The sequence below is a fragment of the Limulus polyphemus genome, unplaced genomic scaffold (assembly GCF_000517525.1).
Source record: "Limulus polyphemus unplaced genomic scaffold, Limulus_polyphemus-2.1.2 Scaffold306, whole genome shotgun sequence".
Classification (NCBI taxonomy): Eukaryota; Metazoa; Arthropoda; class Merostomata; order Xiphosura; family Limulidae; genus Limulus; species Limulus polyphemus.
This window is the reverse complement of record NW_013665916.1, coordinates 188,729-202,845: the sequence shown is the minus strand read 5'-3', so window position 1 is coordinate 202,845 and position 14,117 is coordinate 188,729. Positions and strand designations below refer to the sequence as shown.

At 33.3% G+C, this 14,117-nt stretch overlaps 1 protein-coding gene across 2 annotated transcripts in view; it reads right to left on the bottom strand.

The window, feature by feature from the left end:
• LOC106457234 (protein king tubby 1-like) overlaps positions 1 to 13,854 on the bottom strand; it is an 83,417-nt gene extending 69,563 nt beyond the window's left edge. For both annotated transcript variants that reach the window (XR_002610111.1, XM_022383070.1), the window contains exon 1: positions 13,756 to 13,854. Coding sequence is in view for 1 of the 2 variants with exons in the window: in XM_022383070.1 (XP_022238778.1) it covers positions 13,756 to 13,782 (27 nt within the window). In the remaining variant the exon portion in view is untranslated. The remainder of the gene's footprint in view (positions 1 to 13,755) is intronic.
• Between the last annotated feature and the right edge of the window lie 263 nt (positions 13,855 to 14,117).

The window sequence follows — 14,117 nt, the reverse complement described above, 5'->3', positions numbered from 1 at the left end:
AATAAAGAACTGCATTCTAACGAGTGTACAGTTTAGGGTATTTGGTGTCTTCCAAATGAGACTGTGCAGCTTTGGTCAAAACAATGTTTGTATCCGTTCTTGTTTGATTTCCTTTTTTAAACTTCGAGAGAGAAAATGCATGCAGCAAGTATAAAGCAGTAAAGTATCACAATCTAGCCAAAAAACGACCACTAATATTTCATACGTTTAATTTTAACAGATGTCACTGATAAAATTATTTAAAACAGTTATACTCTCAATGATTAGGCGTAACCAAAAGAGAATGCACGTGATACATCTTTAATTGTTAAGTGATTATTTTGTCCGGTTACATGTAAGAGAACAGAAAATGTGTATTTGGTCTTGTTTGATTCAATGTTCGATAAAATTCGAGGAATTCGGATAATTTATATACTAATGACCTACTTTTAAATCTTCAAATGATTGCATAAAAAGTTATATTTACACCGTACACCATAAATCATTTAAAGCAGTAATTCACAAACTTTGGGACACGTCTCCCTCCCAAGAAGAGGTGTGGGAGTCGGTAGGACAAGCGTCATTTTAAAAAAAGTTTGATGATATGACTAAAAAAAGTTGTTAGAAAAATAAGCCAGTGAAAAATGTTGCCAATAATTTTCTATATCTTGCTAGGTGGCATCCCTTAGCAACCGTGACACGTCAGACACATGTTGTGTGTGTTTTCCCACGCAATCTGTTACAACGTTAACTATGGGAAGGCACTTTTTTCTTAGCTTAGGACAGCTTACTGTGACAAAACTTAAGAGTCACTACTTCAAAGGATATCAATAAACCTATATTTTCCGGATAACAGATAAGCTTAAACTAATATACTCAGAAACTGAACAGTTCACTTTCAAAAAAGTACAATTGTACACCGAAAACTAGTGTTGCCTCAAAAAAGCAAAAATTGTATTTATATACTATTCAATAAGTATTTAACGAATTAACTATAATGTGAAGTAACAGCACGAATTCTAACAGTTAAGTTTTTAACTTTCCTATCGCCAGCCACGATCAGTCTGCTTATTTTCTCGGGCCTCTGTATACCAATTGAATATAAATCAGTTTATCTTCATATATACTTATTAATATACCTGTATATCTATCAATACATTTTTCAAACTGACTTAATGATAACACATTTTGCATATGCTCCTAAGTGATTTAATAGCTTCGAGTTTTTGATAACATAAACTTAAAAGTTATCCTGAATGTACAGATGTGAAAGAATACGCCTTTTAAATGCTCTGTTGGGTAAGAAATCGGCAGAGCATAACTTCCTTCACGTAATTTCAGTGACATATATATATCGTCCCAGATTTGTCACTTTAACCATACAAAGTAAATGGTGCAGTTGACGGTGACTGAGAGTGATAACCACATGGTACATTGGAATGTTATTGAGCACAGAAATATGCTTCTCAAGAGAATCCATCTTATGTTCGGTTTATTACTTCTCTTACTGGTTTACCATGTCAGTAACCTTCCTTCCATCCTACGTCACACAAATAAATACGCAACGGTAAAGATTTCCACGTGTTTCTAACTACACTAACGTAAAATATAAGACATTCAAATTATAGTTTTAAGGTACAGAGGAACAGAAGTCTGAGTTATATTTATGATTTGCTATAACTGTCTAATATATGGGCTTTTTTTGGTAAGTATGGGGATGTGACATCGTTGGCGCTGACGATTATCTTGAAATGACATGGAAGGGTAGGTTGATCACATTCCAAAGCATGCGTTCGATTTTATGCTCACCATAAATCTACTGTGTTACGTAATTTTGGTCCAAGAGTTCTTCTTGTAGGGAAAAAAAGAGAGAGAATATCTATAATGATAGATAATACAGAAGTAATTTAAGGCCCGTATAAAATCAAGAAAATTAAAAAACGCTTCAGTAACTAACTAAACTGGTTTTGAAAACAGTTATGAGTTTAAAGAAAGTAATATATTAAAAAAGTTCCCTCTTCAAAATATCTTACATTAAAACATTTGATAGATCAAACCAAAGTCGCACCCAAGTATTGTTTATCGTTCCATACTGTGAATCCGTGGATCCTTGCTTTGAGTCCCGTTGCCACAAAATCGCGCTCTGTACTTTGTGCGTTATAAGATGGCCAAATTATACTTTTATTAGAGTTATTTCAAGAGTTGAAAGTGGACACTGTTTATTTATAGCTTCCTTTCTTCTACTTTATCAATTCAAACATCTAGACGGTTAGTGTTGGTAGCACTTGTGTATCTTTTGCCTGAATACCCAAAAGAACCAAGTAGCATGACTATTTTGTTATGTGAGTGAGAGTGTCAACAAACATGGTAACATGACTCTAAGGTATAATGACCTAAACTAGCTGGCATTATCATTGTAGATATGGAATTCCAGAAGTTGTCAAGTTTTTTTTTGTCCTAGGACTACCTCTTGTCTATATACTCAGGAGTATGCATCTGTGGTTTGGCTTCTCGGTTACAAATCTACAAAAACTGAGAAGGCTGACATATTAGCCAAGTTTGATATATTTGCCCTAAATCGTTCTCATGTTGCGCGGATATTGTAAAGAACGATACACACTAAATATCTCTGAAGCTATCATCACTTTTAATTATGAAAGATATACATACTTACTGAGTTATGAAAGACATACATACTCATCAAGTTACGAAAGATATACATACTTACTAAGCTATGAAAGATATACATACTTACTAAGTTATGAAAGATATACATACCCATCAAGTTATGAAAGATATACATACTTACTAACGTATGAAAGATATACATACTCATCAAGTTATGAAAGATATATATACTTACTAAGTTGTGAAAGATATACATATTTACCAAGTTATGAAAGACATACATACTTACTAAGTTATGAAACATAAACATACTTACTAACTTATGAAAGACATACATACTTACTAAATTGTGAAAGATATACATACTTACTAACTTATGAAAGATATACATACTTAATAACTTATGAAAGACATACATAGATACTAATTTATGAAAGATATACATACTTACTAACTTATGAAAGATATACATACTTATTAATTTATAAAAGATATACATACTTACTAACTTACATGGAACTTCGAACCTATTGCACGGTTCCTTGTAATTTAGTGCTGAAATGTTAAACTTTCGGCAGTTTTAACAAAGAACATGAAAAAAACACATTCTATATCAAAATAAGTATAGTATCAAAGTACCATAGACTTGAATTAACGTTCAAGGCATCTAGAATTTCCTAGAAATACTTTTCTTTTTCTACAATAATTACGACTTGAGAAAGCGAATTTCTTACAGTATTCAAACTGTACATTGTGATCTTCCAGCCCTAAAGTAAACTAAAGCATTTACTGAGATTGCTATCTTTGAACGGTTTTCTCCTATATTTGTCCGTAAACCTATTCTATTTGTTTGTTTGTAATTAAGCACAAAGCTACACAATGAGCTATCTGTGCTCTGCCCACCACGGATATCGAAACCAGGTTTCTAGCATTGTAAGTCCGAAGATATACCGCTGTGCCACTGGGGGGCACCTCTTCTATCATTACCACAACACTCTGTCACTTAGACTATACTTTTACACTGAAAAAAAGTTTATACTAAAACATCCTTCAATGAATCCCCACTTTGTGAAATACACACAGAAATGGGATTTTAGAATCTTGTCTTTATTTAAGCTTCAGTTTTTTGTTTATTTGTTTAGATATTTCGCGCTAATCTACACAAGGGCTGTCAGACAAAACCATCCCTTATTTTGAGCTGACAGACTAGAAAGAAAGCAGCCAGTACTAAACGCTAACTCTTGGGCTACTTTTGTGTGACCGAATAGTAGGATTTGACTGTTACGCTTATACCGCACCCATGACTTCAAAGTACGGAGACGGCTTTTTGAAGCAAATTGTAAATCCTCAGATTCATTGTCCGGGCAAGCTAACCACTAGAACAAACCTGATCCCAGTTACGTTCAAAGTTACGTTTCAATGTCTCGAAATTAAATTGGTTTTATAATGAAATCTAGAGTTGACAAGAAGCTTTAATTTAGACTTTGATAGAAAGCATTAAACTGTAATTTTCCAGTCATATCTAAACATATCCATAATTAAACTTTTTAAAAATGTTTATCACGTATATATACACTGAACAGTGCAATTTTTATTTTTGTATTTTATCATATCAGATAGATGTTGGGCTAAAACTCCTTCAGTTTTATCTAGTCTAGACAGTTTTAGCTTAAGCAGATCATATCAAAATGATTACTATTCCGTAAAAATAAAAACACAATCCATACTCCAGTTTGTGAAATTAAAGTCTGTTGTTCTCGTGCAACGCTACTTCCGACAAGTTCATCATGCACAGGTGCCATCATAAAATACAATTAATTGACTACATAAGCATTTCAAGGTCACAGGGGCATAAGAAGAGCACTGGACAGCCCAGGGTAAGTAAAGACACAGTTGCCTAAGTACCTCAGTCGCATACTTGGACATGATGGGGAACTCTTTCTTCTTGTATTTGGGAGTTCATGGTATTATTGTCAAGAGTTTCTTTCAACATGAAAGTGCGCCACATTTCCTGCGCTAGATAATGTCCTACTGACCTACTGTAGGTGCTAAATAATGTCTTACTGACTTACTGAAGGTGCTAGATAATGTCCTATTGACTTACTGAAGGTGCTAGATAATGTCCTACTAGCTTAATGAATTGGTGCTCAAGATTAGACGTCGTTGGATTTTCGGATGTGGGACCATATCAAGAACATGCCGATCTAAAATAAAACAAATGATGTAATTCCAAAACACGTGCTCATCAGCGTGCTGAACAAATGACGCAACGCATGCAGAAGTACTAAGGTCGGCAGAAGTCATGAGGTGGTAGTTCAAAGACTGGGAGTACAACAAACTAATATGCACTTTACCGAATGTTTCTACGTGTTTTCGTTTAAAAGATATTACGTTTTAAAATTAGTGCAAACATTTGTAGACGTCGTGTATTTTAGTGTTACAGTAAGTACAGGCAGAATATTTTGATTTCATTATTGGTTTTGAACTCGGAAGCGTCTGTTAAAAGCCGGGTTAAGTTTTTGATCTTAACTGTGTGCATAAAACGAAAAGCACAATTAGCCTATTGAAATATACAGTTGCTTAGAATCTCACTAACACTAACACTGAACACTAAAATTAGGCAATAAACACGGCTTATGCACATAACAACACACACAAAACAATAACACAAATTACAAGAGTCTATCTAGAAAAGTCAAACATTTTATAATATGCTGGTTAGGCTTAAGAAGAGAATGTATTAACTGTATTATATAAAAAAAGGGAACTTGTTTACAACAGACATTAAAGTTATATTTAGTATCATTAATCCTTAATCACTAAGGTAATTTGGTTGAGGAGGAATCACACTACCCTAAAGTTTTTGTTTAAAAAACAAACTACAATTTGTTTAAAAATATTATTGTATTCAAAAGCTTCGATTAACCCAGGAGAATGCAGATGAAAAAATATATATATAATTTTATAACAAAATGCGAAACTTGTGGACAAAACAAAATGGTTTGGGATCATATGAATCTCACCTTACCGTAATGACAGGATAGTACTTACGAGCTTCGCCTGCCTACTGTTCACCACAGACGGTGACGCTTCACGACAGTGTGAGAACCATAATTACGAAGCTTCTCTGGAAAGAAAAACTTCTAGTTGTGTAAGTTAATAAAGCTAATAATTTCAAGTCGAGCATGAAATACTCTCGGCTTAATAACGACTATTCCTTTGAATTAATACCGGAAGTAGCCAAACTTTGTTGTTAAACGTTGAAGCACGTGACCATTAAAGGTACAGCCATAAATCTTGATATTGGTTGAACTGAACATATAAACTGTTCTTTGAAGTGTTTATTTCTTTAAGAAAGGTCTTCACTCTCGCATATATGTGTTGCCCCCCAGTGACACAGCGGTATGTCTGCGGACTTACAACGCTAGAAACCGGGTTTCGATACCCGTGGTGGGCAGAGCACAGATAGCCCTTGTGTAGCTTTGTGCGTAATTAAAAACAAACAAAACATATATGTGTTGAGCAATCGCAGAAAACGCTGGGCAACAGCAAGGAACTACTTCTACATAATTCCTTAACTAAAAAACATATCTCATAATTTTGCTACTGCGCCTTTATATCCATTATGATAAGAGTAATATTTTAGTTTATCTTTCGAATGAAATATGTAAAAGCCCGATCACGTGCAACTAACGTTCACGCTACTTTCTTATAGAGTGTGAAAGTATGTACGTGACTTGAATGTGTTTTGCTATTCAAGGTCTATTGAATTTTGTGTTGGCGATATCTGGAAACTTTATGTACAGCGGTATAACTGCATATGAATTTTCGTGCATTTCTTGCAGAACTAGGAAAATACTTTCTGAGTTTGTCTCACAAGTGCAGGTGTTTGCTACAACAAGACTGAAATCAGCTGGAAAATTAGAATATCACAAACACCATTATACAACCGTAAACTTACCAATAGCATGTGATCACAGCTTCTGGGGTCTAACGTCAAATCCCAACTCGAATATTCGCATTTAGATAGAGATGAAAATAATTGAGAATTAAAATATAAACTCCTGACGTTTTCTGTCTAAAGTAGATTGTACATCTATTGTTATCGCGTGGGTAGACAGTCTTAATATACAAGATATTATGAATTACGTTTTGGCTTTCCAGTATTGATTTGGTTATAAAATATGGTGGTGGTTAGGTCAAACTTAATAAATGAAGCATGTTGTGAAAAGTATGACCTTTTGTTTTTACTTTTATGTCACAGTTTGCTTGAATGTGTTCAGGTGGGTTAAACAGCAATAAATATAAACTTTTTAATAATATAAATAGGCTAAAGTAAATAGTGAGCTGCTATTTGCGAATTGTGAAGTAACATCGAACATACTTCTGAAATTTTCTTATTAACTGGCTTACAAAAATCACAACTTTCAAACCAAATATTTTTCTTGCATTATTATTTTACATTCAAAACTCTCGTAATGTAAACGCGGGTATCGGAATAATTCATAATCACACACAAACACAACTAAAAACAGTTGCAATCAAATATTAACATTTAAGTCAAAACGTTAAACTATAGTTTAAGAACACACAACAGGTAAATACTGTAACAATCGCCCGGGGTTATGATACCACCAACTCTTATATTTAAGTGTTAAACTTTCGTTGTCGTCTGTATCGAAAGCTATTATTTAATTCGAATTTTGTCCAAAATTACATGTAAAGCACGATGATTAACACACACTCTATGGCATTTTCCATGCACGAACTGGCTAACAAGAATAAAAATGTTATGTAAAACAACAATTATTAATCTAATAAGAATTCAGGTGGCGTAGTGCACACTGGAGTGTGAACATATTTTCTTCACCATGATTATATTCTTGTAATATATTTGTTACTGTTACGTTTTCATTGTTGATAACGTGATTATATGTCAGACGATACATGAGAACAAACTGTTATTTTAAATTATGTCAGCTACTATGTTCTGTTAAGACTGGCCTTGTGTTCTGTAGGGTTTCTTCTTCTTGATAAAGTCGTAGAGTGAAACGTTGGGGAATTAAATAATTTTCACTGGTATGGCTGTTTCTCGTCATAAAACATTTGATAATCAACATTAATGATACACATAAAACATAATATCAAACTAATTTGCAATTCAAGAAACCGAGATGATAACCCGAGTGACTTCGGAAAATAAATCTTTGTCCCTACCACTCAGTATACAATACCATACAAATGTCTTTTCTGCTAATATATAAATATATGTACATCTATCTAAGTTAAGTCAAGTTAACTGATATTACAAACAGAAATGACAGACAGACAGACACGCACATGTTTGCGCGCGTGCGCATCTTTTTAATGAGGCAAGCGAGCGAAAAACCACCTAGAAAAGAAGTGGTGCCAGTCCATTATGTTAACAATGCATTCCAACATTGGCTTTTATGTCATGTTGCATAGCAACAAAAGTATATAGGTTATACTTTTATGCTAAAATGGGTTCAGAATGCACACACTATCAACCTAATAACCCGAGCGAAGCCGGGTACTTTCGCTAGTTCTGAATAAATTGGGTTATTATTAGCCTCGGTTTAATTCTGATCCTCCGACGTGACAAGCTAAGTTCAATCCTGTGAATCTTAATTAAGAAACACTTAGATACTTTAAATTTTTGTTCTCTTGTCTTCGAAATTGTTATTATCCCTCTAAGAAGTTTAAACTTTGTATTAATTTGTCCTGAAAATGCTTAAGTTTACGTGATTTTCCCCTGATTTTTAACCTTATCGAGTTCGATCCCCAGTCAATACAAAAACATAGTATTCAAACTCATAATGTTCACTTTGGAGATAACTGTCAGTTTGAGTTATAAAGCCGCTCTATGCATGATATGATTTGGTTTATTTGAAGTTATATACAAAGCTAAACAATGGGCTATCTAAGCTCTGCCCGCCACAGGTATCGAAACCCGGATTCTAGCGTTGTAAGTCCGCAGACATACCGCTGTGCCACTCAGTGGCACATGGTATGAATCCCAAGTGAACTTAAAAGTTTATAATTCCACTGAACAGTTAAATAATGTTTGTGGTTAGACTTTTTATACAGAAAGCATAGTAATAACACATCTCTACATACGTCTAAACGTAATAGCCGTGTAGGATAAAATCATATGTATTTTTCTCTAACTGTAATCACAAAAGCATAAGATTTAATTTATAATACCAGTTAAAAAGCAAAATTATAAGAAATTTTTTGAAACATATGATTAAATATAGATATTAATATTTGTAATATCCGCCTCCCCCTGGCTCAGTTATAAGCTTCTGAGATATATAACGATACCTTTGATGATGAGGAAGCAACTTGTGCCTGATGATGACATAAGCTTGTCGAAATGTTGTAGATTTGTAATAAAGTTTCTTGCACTACCCATTCAAACCGTCTCCAAACTTGATCTTATAACGAAAAAAATTCGAAGATCGAACCCTGAGCAGATAGCCAATTATGAAACTTTGCACTTAGCTTCAAACTTACATTTGTAAATATGTTTAATAACGTGATTCTGAAGCTAAGAATACTATCGTCAGTAATCTGTAAAAATATTTACATAAAATATCATAGCCGAAATATATATATATACAGTATATTTTGTTCATGGAAATTGTAAACGTATTAAGCACATCAAAACATTGAATGAAACAAATACTGAACTTAAGAGGTCAGAAATTTATATTTTGGGTTTCTCCTTTACATATCTACAGTGAAAACCAATCACTCCGTTTCTGTTGACAATTTCAAGTTCATCCAGCCACGAATTTCTCATCAAAGAAAGTTTACTAATACCAAGTAATTCCTTTCAACTGTCTTTATTTTTTACTCATATAAAAACAACTTCCTTTATTCCATAAAAAATCTTATAAATATATATTGTTTCAGTACATTTTGTCCCTTCACCTTCCTAGTGTAAGTCTGAGGGCATATAACGTAAAAATTGGGTTTCGATACCCGCGGTGAGCAAAACATGGATATCCCATTGTGTAGCTTTGTGCTGAATACAAAGAAACAAATTTTTCTATGTTTATTTTTAATTTTGATTTACTTCATACACTTTCAACTTGAATCCAAACACTTAGCTTGTGCATGTTTTAACATTATCTTCAATATATGTATATTTACAAACCGCTGATGGTGAAATTTATATGCTCCAAAGATTTTGATTAAATTTTACAATTGTTGTGATGGTACTTCTGATTTCAATTTAAACCCTGTTTCCACTTGGTGAATTAAATAAAAAGATAGCAAGATCAGCATGTTGAATCATATTTATCCAAAGATCCCTTCTTAATATTTCTATTCAATCATCATTTGTTTATGTCCTTCGGTTGTTACTATTAGCTTTCTCCGACAATAGTAATGGCGAGAAGTTTTTCTAATTGTCTACGTCATTAAAAATAAAACCTGAGTGTATTATATTCTTTATTTATAATGTACTAAAGTTTAACCTTATCATCAATTACATTAATAAATCTTCAGGTTGTCCGCGTTAGTCATATATATATCCAGTTCTTTCTTCTTGTTGTTCTTATAGTCAGGGCCTTGCCAAGTCTAAGGTTTTACCAATTATCGATTGCCAAACATTTCGACCGACAAATGTTTAAATATGATTTTGTTTATGAGAGGACTTGTAAGAACTTATTCGAAATTAGCATGTTAAAAAGTTTGAAATGATAAGAGTTTATAAGAAAGAAAAAATTTGTATTTCCTTTTAAATAATCCATAAATATATTTTAAAACTAATACGTTAAGCAATATCTAATTTTAATATACTGTAGGACTCACATGTAGGACTCTTGAATTCTATAACTTGACGTTTTCAACTTAGTGTTAAAACCAAAATGTTCATGCAATTATTTAAATCTATGTAGTTTCAGATGAAAAGTCATAACATTGCAGTTTGTGTAGTTACATTTCTTAATCTTTTGATTTTATTTTATTTTTTGTGATTATATTCCTGTAACTACAGACGTCCCTTGAAGCATCATTTGTTAAGATGCACTAAATATTATTATACAAGCTTAATTACGACTACTATCATAGAAAATAATTCTAAAGCGTTTAGTAATGAACATAAGGTTTCCTCGCTGCGTTTAGCCTCTTTGTGGGTTAAATTATATGATGTGCAATTCTGAAAGTTTGATATAACAAAATTTAACTTACAGAGAAAGCTTGCCAGATTCTAATTAACTACTATTGCATTTCCAGTTTACTCTAGTCACAAAGGCTATAACCGCATTGTTACCACTTGAATATAGCTCCTTTCTGAGCTGGACAACTGCTGACATTTAACGGCTTCTATTGAAAACAAATTTGAAACTACAATCTCAGTCTGAGCAGTGTTCAAGTTACATACATTCTGAAGGTCGGTTTTGTTATGAATTTATCATGAAAATTGGCTGACATTGAATTTTGTATAATTAGAAGCACATTTTATGAATTAAGGCGTTTCATAAACGCGGTATTTGGAAAGCATCAGTTTGGTTACAGTGACACGTTTAGTGTTAGCAAGATGCCTGACATTATATCACCATATGAACATACTGTCTGATCATAGGCAACCTGACCTTACACTGAGGCCAACAGAATACAAACTATTCAGAAGTTGTGAAATATGCCCCATTGAATAACATGCATTAAAGTAGAGCAATATATAACCAATCAAATTGTCTGTATAGCAGTATTAGGCTGACATTCTTGCAAAAAAAATCATAAGCTTATTTAACCATACTGATCTGAGGTAATTTAGAAAAAATAAATCAAAATGTTCGCTATTTATTTTTACAGAATGTCTGAGAGATTTAATGTAAGAAGATGACAAAATAACATTATCCCAGCAAACCCATGAATTTCAGATAGAGAAAAAAGTTCTGATGAGAAAGAGCCTCATATAAATGTTGATCATAATTACTCCCATAGAAACAATGCAGACTATTGCAAGTAATGACTGGAGTGGATATTAAAAACCTTAGCCAGCTACGTCAGGAAGACATGAGAGCCTGAAACGTACTGCTACGAAAACGTCCGTATATAAGCTGAAAAGGAGTGGTATTCTCTATAGCACTATGCCGGAGTTTGCTCATTAAAGTCTCCCGGTAGAACAGTGGTAAGCATGTGAACTTACAACGGTAAAATTCAGAGTTCGATTATCCGCGGTGGACACAGCAGATAGCCCGATATAGCTTTGATCTAGAAAACAAATACTCTTTATGTGAAATAAGGTTCTTCACCAAAGCCGTAATCGTGAAAATAAAGTGCTACATAGATCAGTCTAATTATGTTTATCGTTGACAATAATATAATTACAGCTCACAATTTTGAAACTATCAAAGCGATCATTTTGTAATTGATGAAGGTGAAATGTTTTATTTTTTGTATACTCTGTGTCAGTATGCAGAATTTTTTGTTGAAATTTAAAGATGTTACAGGGTTAAGATAATCTGCTAAACAATTGTCATCCTTTTTTAACAAAATTTTATTAGAGTTTCGCACTGATAAAATGGCTTTTAACGTAAAGTTTATTTTTCAAACTTTCATTTATACTAGTTTTTTACAAAACGTTTACTTAAGTATAAATGTTAATATTCATTTTTAGCCTCCCATACACACGTTTTCTCAGAATTCATGCTCAACACATAGTAAATTTGAAACAAGTGAACCTCTTCGTTTATGCTCAACAGAAGCGACGAAAACTAAAATTAGCAGATTTGTTTAAGTTGAAATGAGGCTTAGAGGAAATTAGTGAATATTCTATGATAATTAGGTATCTCAAAGCACAATTAGTTAAGAAAGGTGGCAGCCATAATTAGATGCACTTTGAAGCTTATGAAAAACACGTTAAAACGTCCTGAAGCTGGTGAAAAACCTAGTCTTAATAGTTACTTGTTAAAACGTCCTGAAGCTGATGAAAAACTAGTCTTAGTAACTACACATTAAAATGTCATTAAGCTTATGAAAAACTAGCCTTAGTAACTACACATTAAAATGTTATAAAGCTGGTAAAAAACTAGTCTTAGTAACCAGAGGTTTCGGAACCTGGAATGCTGTAACACCCCTGTAGCAACTAAAAATTATATTATTATATTAATTTTCTGGAAGGCATGCCCCCAGACCATCCTAGATTTAGCTGCCTTCGGCACCACGGGAGCTGCTTTTATTAGCTTTATACTTCCAATCTCTCATTGTAAAAACCTGCATATCTAGCTAAGCACCCGTACTTTGTAACTCCTTCCTACACCACTTGTGACTACACAGTTAAAATGTCCTGAAGTTGGTGAAAAACTAGTCTTAGTAACTAATTGTTGAAAGACTAGCCACAAATTAAAATATCTTGAAACTGGTGAACTCCTAGTCTTAGTAACTACTTGTTGAAAGAATTGCCACAAGTTAAAATATCTTGAAACTGGTGAACTCCTAGTTTTGGTAACTACTTGTTGAAAGACTAGCCACAAATTCAAATATCTTGAAACTGGTGAACTCCTAGTCTTGGTAACTACTTGTTGAAAGACTAGCCACAAATTCAAATATCTTGAAACTGGTAAACTCCTAGTCTTGGTAACTACTTGTTGAAAGACTAGCCACAAATTAAAATATCTTGAAACTGGTAAACTCCTAGTCTTTTTAAATACTTGTTGAAAGATTAGCCTCAAGTGAAAATGGAAGAATAACTGCTACAATACAGATTTATTCACTTTATTTAAGAGCTGCTTTAAAAAAAGGCCAGATTCTGAAACTACCACGCTTTCACTTGATTTTTGGCTCAGTTTTATTAAGAATTATATTTAGGCTTCTGATTTTTGATTTTAAGCAATAAAACACTCCGGATACAAAAAATTTAAATCGGCGTTTTATCCAATAAACAGTAGGAAAACACCGGGCATGGTTTTTCAGTATATTTTACGTGATCAATCGTCCCATCTCAGAAGACTTAAATGTTTAAGTAGTAAAACACAAATTCACACATACTTATACAATGAAAAGACAGCAATTAGATTTTTCACACAAAATCTGAAGACTGCTGATTGATACATTTTCAACTATAAAACAAACTCTCACAAAAAAGAAAAATCAACACGATATTTAATAACCTACCATTGTTAACAGCAATAGAGGCATCATGATTAATCGGGTTACTTCTTACACAATATTACAGAGATTTTACAGCTTTTCTGAAGTATGTGTATCAATATATTTCGTGAATATAGTCCTTGTAGCTAACTACTGGGAATGATTCCAAGTTACGCTACTATATATTGTGTGAGGGAGGAATCCAAAGCTTGTTACATCTTCAGCATGCTGCGCGAGACGGAAAAGCAGGGAAATGTGTGCACGCGCATTGGACGAGTATGCTGTTCCGTGTGTGTGACAGCCTCAAGTGATAGATACTCAGGTGTTTCAGTGGAATACACGCACGGAAGCACACACACACAAACGATCTACTAATTTGTTACGAA